The sequence below is a fragment of the Argopecten irradians genome, chromosome 6 (genome assembly GCF_041381155.1).
Source record: "Argopecten irradians isolate NY chromosome 6, Ai_NY, whole genome shotgun sequence".
NCBI lineage: Eukaryota > Metazoa > Mollusca > Bivalvia > Pectinida > Pectinidae > Argopecten > Argopecten irradians.
This window is the reverse complement of record NC_091139.1, coordinates 37,328,135-37,351,598: the sequence shown is the minus strand read 5'-3', so window position 1 is coordinate 37,351,598 and position 23,464 is coordinate 37,328,135. Positions and strand designations below refer to the sequence as shown.

Here is a 23,464-nt window from a genome sequence, read left to right as displayed (position 1 = left end):
GACCAAAAGAGCGAAAGTTATAGACCATACAACTTAAATCAGTTATTCAGATGTTGTTAGATACTGTATGGTACAGAGTGATAAGTAGGTATCTGTATTTAAATCAGTTTGGTGATTTTTGTATGGATGGAAAACCTATTTTGCTGTTTGTAGAGGCCCTCAGTGCCAGCACTGGTCGCAGTTTAGGAGAGCTGGTGTACAGGTACGGAGGACAAGCGGTCGGCTCGTTTATACAGCCTAGGGTACGACCAATGATACCTACTGTGGCTCACGCTCTCTTCTTCGACCAGACACACGACAATCAAGGACCTGTTCAGGTTAATAAAATTTAATTTTAAAGAACATCAACTACATTAATTAAAATACTATTAAGTTTTAAAATTCTAGGTATATTAAATGATAATCTCTATATCTTTGATAAAAAAAATCTTTTTCATGCATATGTACATTATTACAATTAATTACAAATTAACTTATTATCATCTTAGGTTTTATTTTGTCATTGGAACTTGTAAAGTTGTTTAGCAGGTCGATTTTGAAGATCTAGCAGTTCAATTTTTTTAAGACCATAGAGTTATAGTTTTATCGATGTGTACTCAATATTATTGATCTATTACAGTTGAGGTCGGCGTATGACCTGTTCCCCAATGCTGCTCTGGTATCCATATCATGTTGTGCCTCTGGGAGTAACCGTGGCTATGACCAGATTGTTCCACATCACGTGAGTTACTCTAATGTGATATTTGATATCTATCAAACTGACTTAGCATTATAACTTAACAATTCTTTTAGCTTTCATTTAGTGTATCTACAAAATTGAACTCATCAAATAGATTTTGAAACTATTTTTGAATTGGTTCCGAAAAATTAAAACCTAAAATTTTATTTTTAATCACCATACATAATTATCATTGTGAATAAGAAAAGTATAAAATCTTTGTAACATCTTGTTCAATATTGACAAATGAGTCATGTTGATGTTATTGCTATTTACCAAGTTTCAAGCACACAGAATAAGAAAATTGGGAGGTGGCTTGATGCTGGAGTTGACCTGACAAAAAAAATCTTCCTATACAGGGAAGGGGGCTTATTGCCGAATAGGGACTTGTTGACAGTAGAATATGGTACTCATGGTACTAATGCTAAGTGAAACAGCTGATGATTATTATATTGACAATGAGAAGATGATAAAGTTTCATACATATGTCAGATCCATGTGGTTACGGAAAAGAGGCTGTACTCGTCATGGAGTGATAACCCGTCTCCTGGTAACGCCCAGATCAATCAGCAGTCGGGCGTCACTGCAGGGAAGACGGTGCTGAATAGACTTCACGGGGAGCTGGGCAGGAGGGGATTCTCTGAGGTAGGTAGGCAGCCAATCAGTGGACCCATACTATCTATTTATTGTATCACATATACTATGCTTGTAAATATTCCATCCACATACAAGAATAATCCCTCTGGTTTAAATGAAATAAGCAGATTAAGTTATGATAGCAAATCATGTGGGGGAAAAAATTAGGGCAGTTCTGCAAATTCATTGCACTTGACATTCTTCTCTCAAGCTACCAATAGTTTAGCCAATGTAAAAATGTTAATTCTGTAGTTGAAATTTAATTTTAGTACAAAGTAGCTTAGGCAAGTTGAACTTATGTAGGATAACATTTTTGTTATAAGTAGACTTAAGATGAGTGAAATGCATATCAAATTTAATCAAAGTTAAAGCTTAAACCAAGTTAAATACATACAGTCTTTGTATTTGTAGGTGTTTGTAGACCATGTACGAGATGATGTGATATCTATCACCAGACATAACCCGCACACTCACGACTCTGTGGTTCTGATCGCCAGGACAGCCTTCCATCATCCTAGTGAACCCCACGAAACTGGCTATATACGACCCATCACCATTCAGGGTATACCATGTTCATAATGCATGAAATCTACTGTAAAATCTTTCAATATTTACAAAATTTGCACCTGCATTCAACATGTCTTCTCTGAGTATTATGCAATATTTCATTGAAAACTCTGATACTCTAATAAATGGTATTATAGTCATTTCCTGCTGCACAGCTCTCATATAGTTGAACCATCCTTTAATTTACTTTGGTAATCTTGTTACAGGCATTGTGACTCGGGTTCTGTTTGAGGGACGTCCGGTCCATACAGAAGATGCGGAGTATAAAAAGGACAACTATTACATCAATGGTCTTCCTGACTATATACTGGAGCTGGCCAAGGATGTAGATGTTGGAGAGAGTCGTATGGCCCAGGTTGTAGTCTCCAATGATGCGCCAACCTCAGAGGTTCACCTTCATATGTTTACACCAGGCAGTGTCATAGCCTTCAGGTACTCTCAATATATTCACAATATTCCAAAAAATAGTACCTTGGTTACAAAAAAAAGTTTGTGGCCCTGCGGCAAAAAGGATGTGAGGTGAGGATATTGTGTAAACCATGATGTCCTGTCATGCATGCCCAGGGAGCAGTTTCACGAAGGTTCTCTTTCTTAGATAAAGTTCTTAACTTCACATTTTCTACTAGGAAAGTATTACAGAAGTTAAGGAAAGTTCATCAAGATTTTTTCCATAACGTCTGTAATGCTATAAGGAATTTCTTAGAGTTAAGGAATATTTGTGAATCTATGCCCTGTTGACATGGGAGAATGTTTGTCTAAAAAGACACTACTAGTCTAAAAGACCCTACTAGTCTAAAAGACACTATTAGTCTAAAAGAGTTGTATGAGAACATTATCAATTTAAAAGAACTTTATCTTATGCTTCATTGTTTTGTCTTTTGCAAAAGGGCTACATTAAGCATTATGTGTATTCAAAACCAAATTAGATACACATATTTTACACGAACAAGTTTTTGACTGTAGATGAATAATGTACATCATGTAATAAAGATGTTTTTTAACCACAGGTCAAATTGTGTTATATGTACCATTTGGAACCATTAGAATGTGGTCATACCAAGCAGGCGCTTGTTATACAGAGGTGGTTGAATTGCTACACTTCATTGTTAAATCAAATTATCAGGATATCTTGTGTATATAAATGTTTAAATGTGAATGTTGAGTATAAAGAAAAATTATCTGATTTATTTTTCAGATGTGAATTCCCAAAACAGCCCAAAAATGCTATTCTGAACATACGGCGAGGAATTGGTCAGTTTGGCTACCTGATGAGATCGTACAGTGGACGGACTATGTTTGATGAGACTTGGGATAAATCCAATTTCCAGGCGATTGTTGGAAAGCTGACATTGTCAGACCTAAACAGGGTGTTATACCGCTGTGACCCCGAGGAGAGGGATGATGGGAAGGGCTTTGGCGCTTATGATATCCCTAAGTATGGGCCTATGGTTTACTGTGGTCTGAGAGGTAAGTATGAAACATACTAAACATATAAAACTTGATTTGTCCAGATACATTTCAAGGAATTCTGATATAAGTTAAATCAGCTGATTATACAAATACAAGTAATTAAAGTTATCTTTGGTTTGTCAAATTGGAAACCATTTGCTACCAGTTGATCTAAGATATTGTGAAAAATTTAATAGATGACTGGATAGTGTATATCTAAATTAAAAGGATGCATGATTGTTTCTTATGTTCATATTCAAGGTCATGGTTCAAGGGTTAAGCATTAGATTACATCCAGAGTCCCTTGTATAGTGGCGTAATTAGCTCCATGAAACATAGTGTGTTATTTCTGAAATAGCTGCTCATTTTGTTGCCGGACAGAGAAATAAACCATGCTTAAGATCATTTAGGCTTCCTATCTCCATTTAAATGAGTTACTTTGGTTTCAGGTCTGATGGCGGTGCTGTCTTCGATACGTTCCAGTAATGATTTGGGTCATCCACTCTGTAACAACCTACGTGATGGGGACTGGCTCCCCAGCTATGTGGCTTCTCGACTCCTTGTTCATGAAAGCACCAAGGATGTAAGTATCATCTAGTTGTCAGGGTGATGTATTCACAAATGTAAATTATCTAAACCCAACCTCCATGAGAGTGTACCTGTTCGTAACCTCTAAAAATCAATCCAGGATGATCTAGACCATAAGTTGGCGTGATAGATGTTTTATTGATTGAATTGACTAACCATGATTTTCCAGCTATCAAATAGATAATGAACTGTGAATGATATAATGAAATCAAAGTAGATATAGATATCAGTGTTAAATACAGTAATGATAATTCAGTTCATCCTTGTTAGCTTTGGAATTTTAACTGCACTCTCCAAAAATTTGATATTGGACTATTTTATTCTCAGAATTTGAAGAAGCAAATGTGTTTTCAGGGATGTTTGAGTGATGTATTGTACATTGAAAATTTAAGAATTAATTGTTGATATTGTAGCTTGGAAACTGGTTTATGGGGATATTTCAACACCTAAGTCAGGTGCCTCGCTTCCTTGTACCATGTTATTTTGATGCAGTGATCACTGGAGCGTATGTTGTGTTGCGGGACATCACTATCAAGCTCATGTCAGAGTAAGTCATTGTAGCAATCCTTTTATCACCTAATCCACCTGATATTCAGTGACTTCTCTTGCTTGAACACAATTTCAATCTTTGATGTGAACTACATGTCAAAACTTTCATGATTAAAGTCTGCTCTGCAATATCATTTGATTGACACATACTTAATAGCGTCACTACCAGTCTTATAACTATTTATGATACAGTTAATACTGTTCTTTCAAACAAATGCCTAACATTTTTGCAGTTTCGTTAAGGATGGTTCAACCTTTGTCCAGGCACTGGCGTTGGGGTCTGTCCAGTTCTGTGGATTTGTTTGGACAGCTAAGTTACCTCCCTTGTCCCCAAATCTGGCCGATCCAGCACCACCGACTTTCCTACAGAAAGATCTCAATAAGTCTGTGCAGACAACTCTGTCACTGGCTGCAGGTAGATATTTCACTGTTACATAATGTGACCAGGTTGTTCATATTTAGTCAAATTTCAAGACCTCAGTTCATTTCAACGATGTCCTCAAATTAGATGCATAATGACTATGTGGTGTAATGAAAATATTTCTAAACATGTAAATAACTTGATCTTTCAAATAGATATTTGGATATCTCAATTCTGTCAAAAGTATTCAGCCTGTCAGCGTGAGGCTTGATGATTGCTGACAAGCTAAACTCTTTTATAAGGACAGGATATAAATATTGCATTATTTTTCATTCATCTAATATTTGCAGGTTTTTCCCACTTTGCCAGTGGCTACATGAGGAACTGGGGAAGGGACACCTTCATAGCCTTACGTGGTTTGTTACTGCTGACTGGGAGATACACAGAGGCAAGGTACATATACCACCTATAGACTAGTGTTATTGGAATCATATAAATCACTTTCTAATAGCATTCCATTGTCTTTCATGTAATTTCAGAGTATAGCATACACTTTTATAAACTCTTAATTGCAGAATTGATATAGCAAAACGTTCTCCCAGTATCTAGACTTGGACTTCACAACAATATTACAAACACTTTTATGGATATATTTACTCATCTATTGGATTATAAGTATATTGGCAAATGATTTACACTTCACAATTTTGCTATATACAGGTACATAATCCTTTCATTTGCTGGATGTCTGCGTCATGGCCTCATCCCAAACCTACTGAATGAGGGAAGTGGAGCGCGATATAACTGTCGCGACGCTGTGTGGTGGTGGCTACAATCTATCCAGGACTACTGTGACATCGTAAAGGGAGGTCACTCTATCCTAAAGGACAAGGTGTCGCGCCTGTATCCTACCGACGACTCTCCCTGTCAACAGCCAGGAACATATGTAGGTATTAAATTCTTTAACACTCTCTTTCAAAATCAAATGATAAAATTCTTTATATAGTTATTGATTACTAGAATGTGAATGCATATCAAACATACACACATGATTTACTAGCAAAACAAAAAATATAAAAGTTCTAACTTTTCTGATTGTCAATGATATGATTAGTGTTTGACCCTGAAGGGACTTGAACCCTCAATCTTTGGCTCCAAAGGTCGACGCCTTATCCATTAGGCTACAGGGTCTACAATACAGTTAATATACATATCAAAGCAGTGATCTTGTTACAGCACTTTTAGGCACGCAGTTTATGCGATAACACATACATTTTAGTTGCTATCAACGACAGTTTTGACTATCAAAAGGATACAGGTAATAGTGATCAAAGAGGTGATAATTCATCATCTTTAAAGATAAGTACATATTGATTGCAATGTTTTAAGTTGTTAACTAACACTGTTACAAAAAAAGATACTAAAGTTATATTTGACTAAAGCTGCTATCTTTTTGTTTTCTGCAGCAATTATGTTTTCGTGAGCTTTTCTGTAATTTTAATTATGAATGTTTAGGAAAACTTAGATAGCAGTATGCTAATTGTCACATACATGCATGGAAACACCTGAACCTTTTAATTGATACACAGGACCAAAGCCTGTGTGATGTGATTCAGGAAGCACTCCAACGACATGCTGAGGGCCTGAAATACCGTGAGAGGAATGCTGGCAAAACCATAGACGAAAACATGTCTGATGAAGGTTTCTAATTACATCTAATATTCTAATATAATTTATAGTAAAGAACATATAAATTATATTTTATTATATGATATTTTATGAATTTTACTGAGAGTTTATGTTCAAAGACTAAAGACAAAATTCTTTGGGTTATCTTTCTCTGAAGTTCCTTATGTATATTTGTATATGAATGTATATCTTGCTCCTACTGTGTTTGTAGTCACATTGCTGCTTAAAAAAATATTTGATTCATATGTACTTTAGATTTGGAATTCAGTGATAAACTAATTTGTATACCACCTAGGCTTCAATAACGAGATCGGAGTAATGTGGGATGAAGGCTTTGTGTTTGGTGGCAATGAGTGGAACTGTGGCACGTGGATGGATAAGATGGGAGGATCGGACAAGGCTGGCAACCGCGGCAAACCTGCTACACCAAGGTATGATGTTAATCCTCTATTGGTACCTTGTAGGGTTTCATTGTTTGTTATGATGTTCATCCTTCTGTCAGTCCATTCTTCTGTCTGTCCGTTGGTATGTTGTATCGTCCAGGCCATATTGCCTCAAGAAAATGTTCATGTTCTAACTTGGAAGTGACTTGGGTCACAGTTTTATTTCATGTAAGTAAGTATACTAATGCATCATGCATTTTGAAAAAAAATACTTTGACCTTCTTTTTGTCTTTGATCTACATCAAAGCAAAAGATTTCAAAACTCCACTGAAACTATATAATGTATATTTTTCCATGTGTTAGATTGTGTATTTGTTATTCACGATAAAGTACATATCTGTTTAATAAAATTCTATTTCATAATTTTTTTTAAGGAATGGGTCGGCTGTGGAGATGGTGGGCCTGTGTAAGTCTGCTGTGCGATGGCTGCAGGAGATGAACAAACAGGGACTCTACCCACATGATTCAGTCAATGCAACTGTAAATGGTGAGTTCTGTGTCTGTTCAGTTTGAACCACCATAGGTTAACTTTGATTCCTCATCGACCCACCCCCAGAGATTAATCAGGATATACAAACAGATGTTGTCTAGAGTTGTTTCCAATATCTCCCCAAAATCATTTTGTTTAAAGATTCTCATTCATTTGTCAGATTGTACTGATGAATCTTCTTGTCTTGTGTTTTCATTATATGAAAATATTATAATGGTTACCATGGAAACTAAATTGTAAAAATCATTATATCTTAAGACTCTATACATTCCAGACACAAGGACAATACATGTAACAGTGGATGAAACATAATAGCTGAAAAATAATAAAAATACACTGAACTGTTTTGTGTTAGTTGTAATTGGGTGTATAGAATTTACATTTTAATAAAGCTATTCTTTTCTAGGTCAGGTAAAAAAGGTGACCTTCAAGGAGTGGAATGAAAAAATACAGGCCAGTTTTGAGAAATATTTCTGGATCAACTCAACTCCCATCCCCGAGAACGAACCCCACCCTGAACTGATAAACAGGAGGGGCATGTATAAAGACACCTACCTTGCCAAACCTTTCTGGACTGATTTCCAACTCCGTCCCAACTTCCCTGTGGCCATGGTTGTGGTGAGTAAAAATCATATGTTTTTTAAAGATGTGTTTATAGTTTCTGATATATTAAAATTACAAACATTTTTTTTCTACGGTACCACCATGAAATGGGAGGCAAGGGTGATATATATTGTTACCTATGTTTCTCTGATTGTGTCACTTCCATTTCTACTTTGTATGGAGGTAGGAGCGTACACATTCAATACTAGTACATGGATATTGCAAGTACAAATGCTAAATGTCATGGAAAAGACTTACATTAATACACTATTTACATCCTGTGTGTATGAAAGGTATAGCATGATCTTGCAATAAGCAAACTTACTTAGAAATGGCAAAATTCATTATATGAACAGAAAAATGTATTGAACTGTACAGGCCCCAGAGCTGTTTACTCCTGAGAATGCGTGGACAGCCCTTCTTGAAGCTGATGATGTTCTGGTCGGTCCACTGGGTATGAAGACGTTAGATCCTAGGTAAATTTGAAGAACATCTATCACTTATTTTTGCTGACACTGCTATGAAATGAGAGGGCATTAGGTATACCCATGTCCATTACTGATCTAGATTTCTTATTTACCTTGTAGCGAATATTGCCTATTTTCTCAGAAAATGATACATATAATTTACTTTTAACTTATGAAGGTATGTGACCTCTTTAACACTTAATTAAGACTTTTTAACTTTAGATTTTCTTCAATATAATTGTCTCTTGAAGTTATAAAGTTAATAAGTTATAAATATAGATTTGATAAATATTGGTAAGGGCTGTTTACAGTAAACTTTTGACAGAAGAGATACTTAGTTAGTTGTTTTAACTTTCCAGTGACTGGAGTTATATTGGTGACTATGACAATGCCAATGATTCTTCTGATCCCAAGGTGGCTCATGGATTTAACTACCATCAGGGGCCCGTATGTATATACTTATATCTATTACCATTGTAATGTACAGCTGGATTAATCTAAAAAACAATAGGAAATTGATAAATCTTACATGTATCAATATTTTATGTAGATCGCAAAATTCAAATTTAAATAAAAAAAGTAAGTCCTTAAAAATTTGACCATCAAAAACATAAAGTATTAAGCTATACCATTACAGTGTATTGTTAACTTCTCTCGGTGACTTATTTCATTTTAATACCATTACAGTGTATTGTTAACTTCTCTCGGTGACTTATTTCATTTTAATACCATTACAGTGTATTGTTAACTTCTCTCGGTGACTTATTTCATTTTAATACCATTACAGTGTATTGTTAACTTCTCTCGGTGACTTATTTCATTTTAATACCATTACAGTGTATTGTTAACTTCTCTCGGTGACTTATTTCATTTTAATACCATTACAGTGTATTGTTAACTTCTCTCGGTGACTTACTTCATTTTAATACCATTACAGTGTATTGTTAACTTCTCTCGGTGACTTATTTCATTTTAATACCATTACAGTGTATTGTTAACTTCTCTCGGTGACTTATTTCATTTTAATACCATTACAGTGTATTGTTAACTTCTCTCGGTGACTTACTTCATTTTAATACCATTACAGTGAATTGTTAACTTCTCTCGGTGACTTATTTCATTTTAATACCATTACAGTGTATTGTTAACTTCTCTCGGTGACTTACTTCATTTTAATACCATTTCAGTGTATTGTTACCTTCTCTCGGTGACTTATTTAATTTTAATACCATTTCAGTGTATTGTTACCTTCTCTCGGTGACTTATTTAATTTTGATACCATTACAGTGTATTGTTAACTTCTCTCGGTGACTTACTTCATTTTAATACCATTACAGTGTATTGTTAACTTCTCTCGGTGACTTATTTCATTTTAATACCATTACAGTGTATTGTTAACTTCTCTCGGTGACTTATTTCATTTAAATACCATTACAGTATATTGTTAACTTCTCTCTGTGACTTACTTCATTTTAATACCATTACAGTGTATTGTTAACTTCTCTCGGTGACTTATTTCATTTTAATACCATTACAGTGTATTGTTAACTTCTCTCGGTGACTTATTTCATTTTAATACCATTACAGTGTATTGTTAACTTCTCTCTGTGACTTACTTCATTTTAATACCATTACAGTGTATTGTTAACTTCTCTCGGTGACTTATTTCATTTTAATACCATTACAGTGTATTGTTAACTTCTCTCGGTGACTTATTTCATTTTAATACCATTACAGTGTATTGTTAACTTCTCTCGGTGACTTACTTCATTTTAATACCATTACAGTGTATTGTTAACTTCTCTCGGTGACTTATTTCATTTTAATACCATTACAGTGTATTGTTAACTTCTCTCGGTGAATTATTTCATTTTAATACCATTACAGTGTATTGTTAACTTCTCTCGGTGACTTATTTCATTTAAATACCATTACAGTGTATTGTTAACTTCTCTCGGTGACTTACTTCATTTTAATACCATTACAGTGTATTGTTAACTTCTCTCGGTGACTTATTTCATTTTAATACCATTACAGTGTATTGTTAACTTCTCTCGGTGACTTATTTCATTTTAATACCATTACAGTGTATTGTTAACTTCTCTCGGTGACTTATTTCATTTTAATACCATTACAGTGTATTGTTAACTTCTCTCGGTGAATTATTTCATTTTAATACCATTACAGTGTATTGTTAACTTCTCTCGGTGACTTACTTCATTTTAATACCATTACAGTGTATTGTTAACTTCTCTCGGTGACTTATTTCATTTTAATACCATTACAGTGTATTGTTAACTTCTCTCGGTGACTTATTTCATTTTAATACCACTTGTTTATCCATGTTTAAGAATTAGTAAACTTCATTGATCAAAACTTGTTCAATGCTTTTCAATAAACAATTTGCAACATAATAACATTAACTTTGATTTCTGCTCCATTTTCACATTTTCTTCTTTCTGTTTAATCAGGAATGGGTGTGGCCACTCGGCTACTATCTACGAGCCAGACTCCATTTTGCTCATATCTTGAACAAAAGAATGCCAGGACTTTTGAAGACAACGGTTGGCTATGTCAAGTCAAAACTGACAACTCACTACCAAGAAGTGATGTCATCTCCTTGGCAGTCTCTACCAGAGCTTACAAATTCTAACGGCAAGGTATGGTACATGGTACTGACAGGCAATGTTACACCTTACGACCACATACATAAAACTATGACACGAACCACAGGATGTGACTACCTGAGTCACAACTATAACACAAACTACAGGATGTGACTACCTGAGTCACAACTATAACACAAACTAAAGGATGTGACTACCTGAGTCACATTATAACACCAATTGCAGGATGTGACTACCTGAGTCACAACTATAACACCAACTGCAGGATGTGACTACCTGATTCACAACTATAACACCAACTGCAGAATGTGACTACCGGAATGTGACTACCGGAGTCACATTATAACACCAACTGCAGTATGTGACTACCTGAGTCACAACTCTAACACAAACTATAGGACATAACTACCTGAGTCACATTATAACACCAACTGCAGGATGTGACTACCGGAGTCACAACTATAACACCAACTGCAGAATGTGTCTACCTGAGTCACAACTATAATACCAAATGCGGGATGTGACAACCTGAGTCACAACTATAACACCAACTGCAGAAAGTGACTACCTGAGTCACAACTATAACACCAGCTGCAGGATGTGACTACCTGAGTCACAACTATAACACCAACTGCAGGATGTGACTACCTGAGTCACAACTATAACACCAACTGCAGAATGTGACTACCTGAGTGCAGGATGTGACTACCTGCAGGATGTGACTACCTGAGTCACAACTATAACTCCAACTGCAGAATGTGACTACCTGAGTCACAACTATAACACCAACTGCAGAATGTGACTACCTGAGTCACAACTATAACACCAACTGCAGGATGTGACTACCTGGATGTGACTACCTGAGTCACAACTATAACACCAACTGCAGAATGTGACTACCGGAGTCACAACTATAACACCTACTGCAGGATGTGACTACCTGAGTCACAACTATAACACCAGCTGCAGGATGTGACTACCTGAGTCACAACTATAACACCAACTGAAGTATGTGACTACCTGATTCGCAACTATAACACCAACTGCAGAATGTGACTACCTGAGTCACAACTATAACACCAACTGCAGGATGTGACTACCTGAGTCACTATAACACCAACTGCAGAATGTGACTACCTGAGTCACAACTATAACACCAAATGCAGGATGTGACTACCTGATGTGACTGTGACTACCTGAGTCACAACTATAACACCAACTGCAGAATGTGACTACCGGAGTCACAACTATAACACCTACTGCAGGATGTGACTACCTGAGTCACAACTATAACACCAGCTGCAGGATGTGACTACCTGAGTCACAACTATAACACCAACTGAAGTATGTGACTACCTGATTCGCAACTATAACACCAACTGCAGAATGTGACTACCTGAGTCACAACTATAACACCAACTGCAGGATGTGACTACCTGAGTCACTATAACACCAACTGCAGAATGTGACTACCTGAGTCACAACTATAACACCAAATGCAGGATGTGACTACCTGAGTCACAACTATAACTCCAACTGCAGAATGTGACTACCTGAGTCACAACTATAACACCCGCTGCAGAATGTGACTTATTGAACCTAAAAAAAATACAGTGATAACCAGAAATACCTATAAGCTAACAAGTGATATAACCAGCTGATTGTGTGTTGAGTTTATCCATTATATCCAAAAATGAACCACTCGTACACATCATTTATTCGTACTAGCTGCAGCTTGATGGTTTTCTTTTGATACTCTGGCTTTCCTCATCCTCCTACACTTGCATGACATACAAACCATACCAATTATTTCATAATATCAGATGTCCAACTATGAGATACAAAAATAAACCTTATAAAACCATCATATATGTTTCACTTAATGGTAAAACTACATGTCACAATTTTTAGCCCACCATCATCAGATGGTGGGCTATTCAAATCGCCCTGCGTCCGTGGTCCGTGGTCCGTCCATAAACAATGCTTGTTATCACTATTTCTTAAAAACTACTGCAGGGATTTTGTTCAAACTTCACATGGAGTGCCATACAGATTTTGAGGCTGATCGGAAAAACAAGATGGCCGCCAGGCAGCCATCTTTGATTTTGGCAGTTGAAGTTTGTTATCGATATTTCTTGAGAACTACTGAAGGGATTTTGTTCAAACTTCACATGGAGGTTAACCTTGGTCCCTAGTTGTGCCATACAGATCTTGAGGCTGATCAGAAAAACAAGATGGCCGCCAGGCAGCCATCTTTGATTTTGGCAGTTGAAGTTTGTTATCGATATTTCTTGAGAACTACTGAAGGGATTTTGTTCAAACTTCACATGGAGGTTACCCTTGGTCCCTAGTTGTGCCATACAGATTTTGAGGCTGATCGGAAAAACAAGATGGCCGCCAGGCAGCCATCTTTGATTTTGGCAGTTGAAGTTTGTTATCGATATTTCTTGAGAACTATCGATATTTCTTGAGAACTACTGAAGGGATTTTGTTCAAACTTCACATGGAGGTTACCCTTGGTCCCTAGTTGTGCCATACAGATTTTGAGGCTGATCGGAAAAATAAGATGGCCGCCAGGCAGCCATCTTTGATTTTGGCAGTTGAAGTTTGTTATCGATATTTCTTGAGAACTACTGAAGGAATTTTGTGCAAACTTCACATGGAGGTTACCCTTGGTCCCTAGTTGTGCCATACAGATTTTGAGGCTGATCGGAAAAACAAGATGGCCGCCAGGCAGCCATCTTTGATTTTGGCAGTTGAAGTTTGTTATCGATATTTCTTGAGAACTACTGAAGGAATTTTGTGCAAACTTCACATGGAGGTTACCCTTGGTCCCTAGTTGTGCCATACAGATTTTGAGGCTGATCGGAAAAACAAGATGGCCGCCAGGCGGCCATCTTGGATTTTGATAGTTAAGGTTTGATATCCCTATTTCTCAAAAAGTGCTGAAGGGATCTTTCTCAAATTTAATATGTAGGTTCCCCTAGGGCCCTAGTTGTGCATATTGCATTTGTGGACCAATCGGTGAACAAGATGGCCGCCAGGCCGCCATCTTGGATTTTGATAGTTAAAGTTTGTCATCGCTTTTTCTCAGATAGTACTGAAGGGATCTGTCTCAAATTTCATATGTAGGTTCCCCTAGGGACCTTGTTGTGCATATTGCATTTTGGGACAGATCGGTCAACAAGATGGCCGCCAGGCAGCCGTCTTGGATTTTGTTATTCAAAGTTTGTTATCGCTATTTCTCAGAAAGTACTGAAGGGATCTGTCACAAAATTCATATGTAGGTTCCCCTAGGGCCCTAGTTGTGCATATTGTGATTTGGGACCGATCCGTCAACAAGATGGCCGCCGGGCAGCCATCTTGGATTTTGTTATTCAAAGTTTGTTATCGCTATTTCTCAGAAAGTACTGAAGGGATCTGTCTTAAAATTCACATGTAGGTTCCCCTAGGGCCCTAGTTGTGCATATTGTGATTTGGGACCAATTGATCAACAAGATGGCTGCCAAGGAGTCATCTTGGATTTTGATAGTTGAAGTTTGTTACCGCTATTTCTCAAAAGGTACTGAAGCGATCTGTCTCAAATTTTAAATGTGTAACAGGAGAGGAGAAAATGTAGCGGCCAGACCGGGATTCAAACCCGGGACCCTCAGAATACTAGCCGAGTGCTCTACCGACTGAGCTACCTGGTCACCGATGATCGACCCAGTCCAATCCCGCTACACTCCTCCCTCCTTTCTCGAAGTCTTCGCCCTCGAAGACACACGAGACCCTTCCAAACACCACCACCGTGGGTTATCTAGTTGGGCGCCAATTCTGTAACAGGAGAGGAGAAAATGTAGCGGCCAGACCGGGATTCGAACCCGGGACCCTCAGAATACTAGCCGAGTGCTCTACCGACTGAGCTACCTGGTCACCGATGATCGACCCAGTCCAATCCCGCTACATATGTAGTATGTTTGAAAAAGTTTAAAAAGTAGAGAAAAGATCCATCTTTCCTTTGTCAGATATAGATCATTCTTTGGTGGGCGCCAAGATCCCTCTGGGATCTCTTGTTTATTCTCTGATTTGTGCCTTATCACTTGTTTATTTCTTGTGTAAACATATTCTGTTTATAACAAACTCATTTATTTTGCTGGTCTCAGAGAATGGTTATTTACCATGTTTTACTGTAATATGCTGAAAGGATATCTAAGAGAGTGTTTAGTCATTTGTTTTGAGTACCGTACTTCTATTTAATGTTTCAGTTCTGTAGAGACAGTTGTCGGGCCCAGGCCTGGAGTGTGGGCTGTATCCTGGAAGTCATGTATGACCTGGAACAACTAGAGGACAGTGAGGAAATCGCAGAGAAAACAAAAATTGTCGCTCAGGACATGAGAACAATCACGGTGTAAAACAGAAATTGTCGCTCAGGACATGAGGACAATCACAGTGTAAAACAGAAATTGTCGCTCAGGACATGAGGACAATCAGGGTGTAAAACAGAAATTGTCGCTCAGGACATGAGGACAATCACGGTGTAAAACAGAATTTGTCGCTCAGGACATGAGGACAATCACGGTGTAAAACAGAAATTGTCGCTCAGGACATGAGGACAATCACAATGTAAAATCAGAAATGTGCTTCAAGATCAGGATCACAATATTTAAAGTCATAGGATGTGAATTTATCTTTACTGAAGATTTCTACCATCATTGAAGCATTATGCTATCAGAGATGTAGTTATAGTCATCAGTTTATTGGATTTGGTGTATATAACTCATAATAGGTCACAAAAAGGTTCAAGTTTATGATTATTTTATACATTAAAAAAGACTTTTTTGATGATCTGCTGGTTTTATCTAAAGATGAAGTTGATCTTGTAACCAAATTTTAACACATTGATAAATTGACAGATGAACAATTCTTACCTTAAAGATGTTCAACTGCTGACAAATGGTATTTTTTCACTATTAAAAACAGGAGCAGACAATTTATTAATTTTCTTCAGTTACAAAAGTTACTTAATTTACACCATTACCACCATTGAAAAGTTTGAGCTTCTAATTTTACTTCAAGTTAAAAATATGAAAAAATAATTAATTGCATCCCGAAAAAAATCAGTGCTACTATATCCTATATGGAATGAAGTACTGATTACGCATGTAGCAAAGGCGAAGTAAATTATTTAATATTATTTTTTTTGTGTTAATTATACATATATATAGGTACACGATTAAACACCAGTTATTGTTCAAATGATGAATATCAATTATGCTTTGTCGGCAGTGGAGCATCTTTAAAACAAGAAAGTGCAATTTAATATTAGTTTATATTGCTATGATAAGTTAGAAGACCATTGTCTTCTTTAAATGCACAAAATAATGAATCCCACAAAAGTAAGTGATACAGTCAGTTAGGAGGGTCATTGTTTGAAACTTAAGCCAAGGACGTATATGAGAAGGATAAGTCACACTGGGTTTTGGAGAAGTCCAAGGCAGGCGCTTTTGTGTTTGTGCACTGACCGTGACGTTGGGCGACGACTGATTTTCCTTTGATATCCGCCGACGCAGCCTTTGATGTAGCTTGCGGGTGCGATGGTTACCGTCTTACTTTCTGAAGCGGGGCCGTCATTTCATGAGCTGTCGATCTTTTTTAACGAAAATTTAAGACATATCCTCTAAATATTCCGTCTTTAAAGCAAGTAATATACGTCGTGAAATTTAATAAACTTTAGAATGGTGTTTCGTTTGACTCGATAAGACAAGTATTTGTTGAGAAAAATGGTTTTTATTCCCGGTTCATAGGCGTCTCGGGTGGTGTTTAGTAATGTAAAGAGACAGTCACAAATCCTTCTCACTTATAAATCCTTGCTTAAGCATACACCTTTTATCAACTAATGGGATACCTCATGTTTTATTGTGAATTGATATTTTTCATCAATAAATCATTGTCCTTGTGTAATATTGTGAAGTGCCAGAAACTTGTGTGTAGTCTGAGGTTTACCTCACAAGATCAACTAGCATTACTGTGTCTGTTAACAATTAATATTAAATATGTATTAATTACATGTAACTAGGGTAATTGGTGTTTGATTAGCATAGTAAGGATCTAAAAATAATAATTAAATGTAAATGTAACTAATGTAGCTTTAGTGATATGTTTATTAATTATTACATTTGAATTAGTTTTTGTACTTACCCAGGTATATGTCACAAATTAATGAATAAGCATAAAAAAAATCAGTAGGTGGCTTATGTTAACTCCACATGTAGATATGGTGGCATGCAGTCAGCTAACGAGTAAATCATACATAGGTCGCTATCTGATGTTGCTCTTTTGTGCGAGATTCAAGAGGTCGCAATGGCCAAATGATTAAACATATTAGCACTAGCCTTCACCTCTGAGTTTCAAGTTAGAATCCCATGTGGGGTAATATTGCTAGTTAAGGTGTTCCATCAAAGAGTAGATTTCCTTTAACTGAACTGTTACTGTATCATTATTGTATCTGTTTTTGTTGTGATTACATGTTCAAAGAGGGTGAGGTAGGAAGATATTTCATATCCGAATAGTTTTGGATACCAGTGTCTGTTTTGGTTAAAAGCTGTAAATTTCATATTAATTGAATTTAAAGTGGTTAGAGGCCACAGCTACAATAATCAGGAAATAATTTCTTTATGAATATGAAACTTTCTATCATGTTAGATTGTTTGTTTTATACTCAGTATGCCTACAAGTGTACAGATGTGAGTTCATATGTATTATGTCTACATGAAACACCAAATTTTCTTTTAAGTTTTCTGTACTTGTAGTTTCATCAATGTTTGTTATATTTTTATCATTTTTGTTATTTTATTTTTATATTTTAACTCCGCTGGTGCTAAAAGTCCTAAATCTATTGCCATTCCCAAAACCAGCTTTGTGTAATATGCCTGTGATATTGTGAGCTTTAGACAATGATCCTGTGTCTTTAACGTAAAATAGTACTTAATAAGAAAACTAGAAAAATGTAGATTAGAATGACAAAAGTGTGGTGATATACCGCAGTATTTCTTGCTAGAATCGTGATATTTTTCTTTCTGCAATCTTTTTGTAAAGTTTTATTTTACTAAACCGTACATTGAAATATATACCTGGTACATTATGTATATGTTTTCACACAGAACAACTATGATATCTAGTCATCATGTTTCCTCTGTTGTAATGCATAATTCATGGTAAAGAATTCTCATGTATTATTTTTCATTTTCAGTTTAATCCTGAATGATAAATGAATTGCTGCCAAAGTTCTATTTTACTGAAGATGCTGTACTCTTCTTTCCAGTGAAATCCAACTCTACTTTTTACAATTTAATATTTGGATGACATCTTTCTTTTTAAAACCTAGACACAACTTTATGTTTTCTAGATACTCTCATTATATCATACCATAGTCATACCTGTTACAGAGACTGCAGTGTCTACATGTACAGGCAGTCACCATAAAGTGTAAACAAAATTGTGTAAACAAGAATTATGGCCCTTTAGTCACCAAGTTACACAGCTTGGCTGACTAAAGCGATAGGAAAGATTGTTCTGTAGGGAAAAAAATTGTTGTTATTTGTGAAATTATTATTTATTTTTGCGTGAATAATCCATTTGCTTTCTATATTTATATTTGAATATCTAAACAGTGTGTGGAGTTCCTCTGTGATTATGACACTTAAAATTCAGTCATCATTATATGCTTCCAATTCTTTCGTTTTAACTGAAATCATCATTGATGAATATGACTGTTATCATTTAAGTCTATCCAAATATGAAATGTAGTGTCAGAATGTTTACCTTTTTTGTTAAATTATGATATATTTACAATTACAGAATCTTCCTCCCAAACCTTTTTGTATTTATTGGATGAATTGATGGTTTTTGGTGATCACCCTCCCACTCCAGACTACCACTGTGTACATACACAGGGTAGATGTGAATTATATAGTAGAGGATTGTATGAAGTCATGTGTGAGTGAATTTGACATAAAATTACACTTAGCCGTGGGAATGAAGGCTTTACATAGGATATTAAATATTGTTATCAATTACAAGTGATTCCGAGTTATACTTAATTAACAAGTTTACCTATAATTACTGTCTAGCATGAAATGTTCATGATTGTGTATGTGCTCTTATTCGAATTTTGAAGCTGTTCATTTATTTCATGGTCATGATTACAGAATTCTATGGTTTGCTAAAGATTGTCAAAAAAAAGAGAGAGATAAACAGTTTATGTATTTATATTGACTAAAATAATTTATTGTTTGATGTGTTTAGATAGAAATCATTGTCAAACTATGAACATTTCATGTTAGATACTATTATGGGGGAAAACGGGAGATTGCGGGAGATTGCATGGGATGTTTTGAAACTCCGGGAGACTCCCAGAGAATCTGGGAGGGTTGACAGGTATGAAATAATAGCTGATAACAATATGTGTTCTTTACCTAACACAAGGCTGTTTTCGTTTATTCGGAACAACCGGTTCGACCATTGGTTAAAGTCATTATTTCAAGTATAAATCCTGACGGACCTGCAGTTTTTGATACAGGCCTGTGAGGGCTTTGTCAAGGCTCGTCTGAAAATAATATAAAATCACCGGGTCCGTCTTTGATAAACAAACAATATAGGTCCAACCAGTCAAACCGTATAATCGAAAACGACCTTGGTTTTGATCCGATCAGCTTCATACATGATGTCATTGTGGCCATCATTTTGGCCATCCCACCACTACAGCTGTTCATTATAAAGTCACAGGCTTAATTGATTACCATATATGTTACTAGACATGAACACACCAAACCAAAACAACTTACACATAGTACTACTAAACAGTAAAACATGGTTAGAACATAGTATTTTTCATTCCCCATAAAAGTTCCTGGAAGTTTGTAATATGTGTATAACAAATTGGTCCTTACAAATTTGTTATAACCATGTTTTATTGTATCTAAATGATAAGAATTTGGTTTTTGATCTGTTCTTTTGAGATCTCTGAGGATTCTGTATCATTTGAAATGAAGAAATTATGAACACACAAAAGTTTGTTTGATGATTTTAATAACAAAGTAATACATAGCTGTGTAATGATCCTACAATAGTATACAGACTAGATACATATATAGCCATCCAATCTATCAACACAATAACAACTAGAAACGAAATAGTCTACACTCTATGTATCTCGTGAACTTTGAACTAAAACTGCTCTTTTTTTAAATTCGCAACTTCTTAATAAGCAAAAGTTGATACTTATAAATATGTATTTATTTCACATAGGACGTGTTTATGGAAAGCAGTTTTGAACAGCCTAGGTTTTACTGAACCCTGTATACATGTACCAGTAGTTGTGGTTTCACACCTTCAACTCATATAAACTAAAACAATTAATCAGCATCATATCTCACAAATTAACAATACACATTTTCAAATCAAGATGATTATGAAAAAGAACATCATTTGACATAAACTAATTAGACTTCAATTTGACAAATTATCATGTCACAATTTTTTCCGAACTTGGTCCCATGTCAGTAAATTGTTAGTAAAATCAAGATATAGGAAACTTGGGCAAGAGTTGTATTTCAGTTGTCATAATGGCCAGACTGTATTGAACATATGAAAACCATCTAAATACCATATCACTATTGTAAACAATGTCATAGACTTATAGAGGGATAACAGAATTCCTAGTGTTCACCATCCTAGCTCCCTACCTCACAGATTTCTGAACAAAAGAAAAGGCATCAGTATAAAGAGGGACCATGCTGTAGGATAACGAATACACTAATGACATAAACACATATAAGTTATTTAATATTTTAATATACCTAGTGTAATCTGATCACCTATACACCCTGTATACTCAAGTTACCATCTATATATATAAATACTCCCATAATCTTCCCAGTGTATGTAGTACATGATCAGGTAGATTTTCTATCACAACCATTTTTACTCATAATCGTAATTTCAACTGGTTATTTAAGCATTATACTATATTGATATGACATTTATTAATTAATTAATATAAATGCCAATGTAGACAAATATTTAAGCATTATACTATATTTTATATGACATTTATAAAATGGTAAATATAAATGCCAATGTAGACAATGATAGCACAATATGAAACGATTAGCTGCTAAGCTCTGGCATCTATACTGACCAAAAATGCCATATCGAGAGATTAATTATCCAATTATGAATTCATAATATTATTCACATTCTTTACTTCACTTGAGGGTACTTGCTGAGAAGATGTCAAGGTTAATCCAAGAAAACAGCTTTCTATGGAGATGGAGTGTTTATCTTAAAATACAATTACCATTTTTCCAGCAATTAATCATGTCCTTCCAAATGTTATAAGACAAGCATCAATATATATCTGTTAATGCTTCTGTTTTAATTCTGAATTCAGATTTAAATTGATTTTGTCATTAATTTCTCTTAGATAATTAGAAAAAATGTAATTCATTTCAAACTATTCACTATAAAAGCAATTTTATGACAAACCATACTTAGTTTTCATGAAAGAACTTTTTATTGCACATTGTAGTATTTAGTCAGTAAAACAATACTAACTTTTGCTTAAAGAGATAAACAAACAAAGACACCAATCATTACATATACAGTTGTATGTATACTTATGAACCAGGCTTTGATTCAGTAACTGTAATGAAATACTATATAGTAGGTAATTTTGGTTGGTACTGGTTTGAACTTAATCTTTTTCACAGGGGAAACATAAATATACCACTTTTATTCAGACCTATAATGGCTGGTGGTAATAGAGAGGTTTTACTGTAATGATTTTAGCATAAAACTTTCCATGTTAACTTATTATATATGATACATGTGTAGATTATATACCGATAACCTTCCAAAATTACTTCCAATATGGTATATCTGTAAATTATAGGTTTTCTATCTACTGTACTATGTGAACTACCTACATTTACAATGTATAACAATTATTAGGGAGAAAATCAATGTAATAGGACTTGTGAAAAAACACACCACTTTTCAGCACATGGAAAATAACTAACAAAAGTACGGATTTCACAAATATAACAACAAGTAATAAACAATATTTACACATTACAGGAGAGATAAAGGTGCCGTACATCAAATGTATAACAGTGCATATAAGTTATGGATATCACAGATCAAAGTCTAGGCTTGTATACTACAGAATGTAGACAGGGAGCTTGTATGTCACAGAAGTCCAGATAATATTTATTAATACGAGAGAAATGGTTCAATAATCTTAGACAAGGCTTGTATACTACAGAATGTAGACAGGGAGCTTGTATGTCACAGAAGTCCAGATAATATTTATTAATACGAGAGAAATGGTTCAATAATCTTAGACAAGGCTTGTATACTACAGAATGTAGACAGGGAGCTTGTATGTTACAGAAGTCCAGATAATATTTATTAATACGAGAGAAATGGTTCATAAATCTTAGACAAGGCTTGTATACTACAGAAATATAGACAGGGAGCTTGTATGTTACAGAAGTCCAGATAATATTTATTAATACGAGAGAAATGGTTCAATAATCTTAGACAAGGCTTGTATACTACAGAATGTAGACAGGGAGCTTGTATGTCACAGAAGTCCAGATAATATTTATTAATACGAGAGAAATGGTTCAATAATCTTAGACAAGGCTTGTATACTACAGAATGTAGACAGGGAGCTTGTATGTTACAGAAGTCCAGATAATATTTATTAATACGAGAGAAATGGTTCATAAATCTTAGACAAGGCTTGTATACTACAGAAATGTAGACAGGGAGCTTGTACAGAATTCAAGAATAGGCTCTTACAGAAGTCAAGACATTATTCATTTCTTAAATTATTGTTCAATAAATAGTTCATAAGTCAAGATAAGGCTTCCAAATAACAGATTAAATAAAAACCAAAAAAAACCTTGTATGTTACATAAGTCAAGAATTGAGTTGTTTGCTGCAGGAAATCAAAGATAAATAACATTTGTAAATAAGAGAAGTTAAGAAATGGTTCTTAAGTCAATCAATCAATCAATTGGGTTTAGACTTAAAATTTTTAAAAGATAAGAATTTGCTGATAAACTACAGAGAGTCAAGATGACAATAACTTCAAATTTTGAGCTCTGAAGTTAATTATAATTTGAAGAAGTCAAGAAAAGGCTTTATTTAACCCGATATTTTGACAATCTCTGACAGTTCAGTATCTGTGGGGTCAGCCATCTTCGATTCTTCTATATACAAAAGCTAC

General features: G+C 35.3%; 1 protein-coding gene across 5 annotated transcripts in view; it reads left to right on the top strand.

The window, feature by feature from the left end:
* The window catches only part of LOC138325788 (glycogen debranching enzyme-like), a 42,845-nt gene extending 23,598 nt beyond the window's left edge, over nt 1-19,247 (top strand). For all 5 annotated transcript variants that reach the window (XM_069271694.1, XM_069271691.1, XM_069271695.1 and 2 more), the window contains exons 11-29: nt 154-317; nt 620-721; nt 1,211-1,363; nt 1,766-1,916; nt 2,128-2,353; nt 3,117-3,388; nt 3,820-3,953; nt 4,372-4,505; nt 4,741-4,922; nt 5,219-5,321; nt 5,589-5,814; nt 6,458-6,569; nt 6,853-6,988; nt 7,375-7,487; nt 7,897-8,108; nt 8,472-8,569; nt 8,920-9,007; nt 11,032-11,220; nt 15,435-19,247. In XM_069271694.1, coding sequence (XP_069127795.1) covers nt 154-317; nt 620-721; nt 1,211-1,363; nt 1,766-1,916; nt 2,128-2,353; nt 3,117-3,388; nt 3,820-3,953; nt 4,372-4,505; nt 4,741-4,922; nt 5,219-5,321; nt 5,589-5,814; nt 6,458-6,569; nt 6,853-6,988; nt 7,375-7,487; nt 7,897-8,108; nt 8,472-8,569; nt 8,920-9,007; nt 11,032-11,220; nt 15,435-15,581 — 2,942 coding nt within the window. In that variant the 3' untranslated portion in view covers nt 15,582-19,247. The remainder of the gene's footprint in view (nt 1-153; nt 318-619; nt 722-1,210; nt 1,364-1,765; nt 1,917-2,127; nt 2,354-3,116; nt 3,389-3,819; nt 3,954-4,371; nt 4,506-4,740; nt 4,923-5,218; nt 5,322-5,588; nt 5,815-6,457; nt 6,570-6,852; nt 6,989-7,374; nt 7,488-7,896; nt 8,109-8,471; nt 8,570-8,919; nt 9,008-11,031; nt 11,221-15,434) is intronic.
* Nucleotides 19,248-23,464: the final 4,217 nt, after the last annotated feature.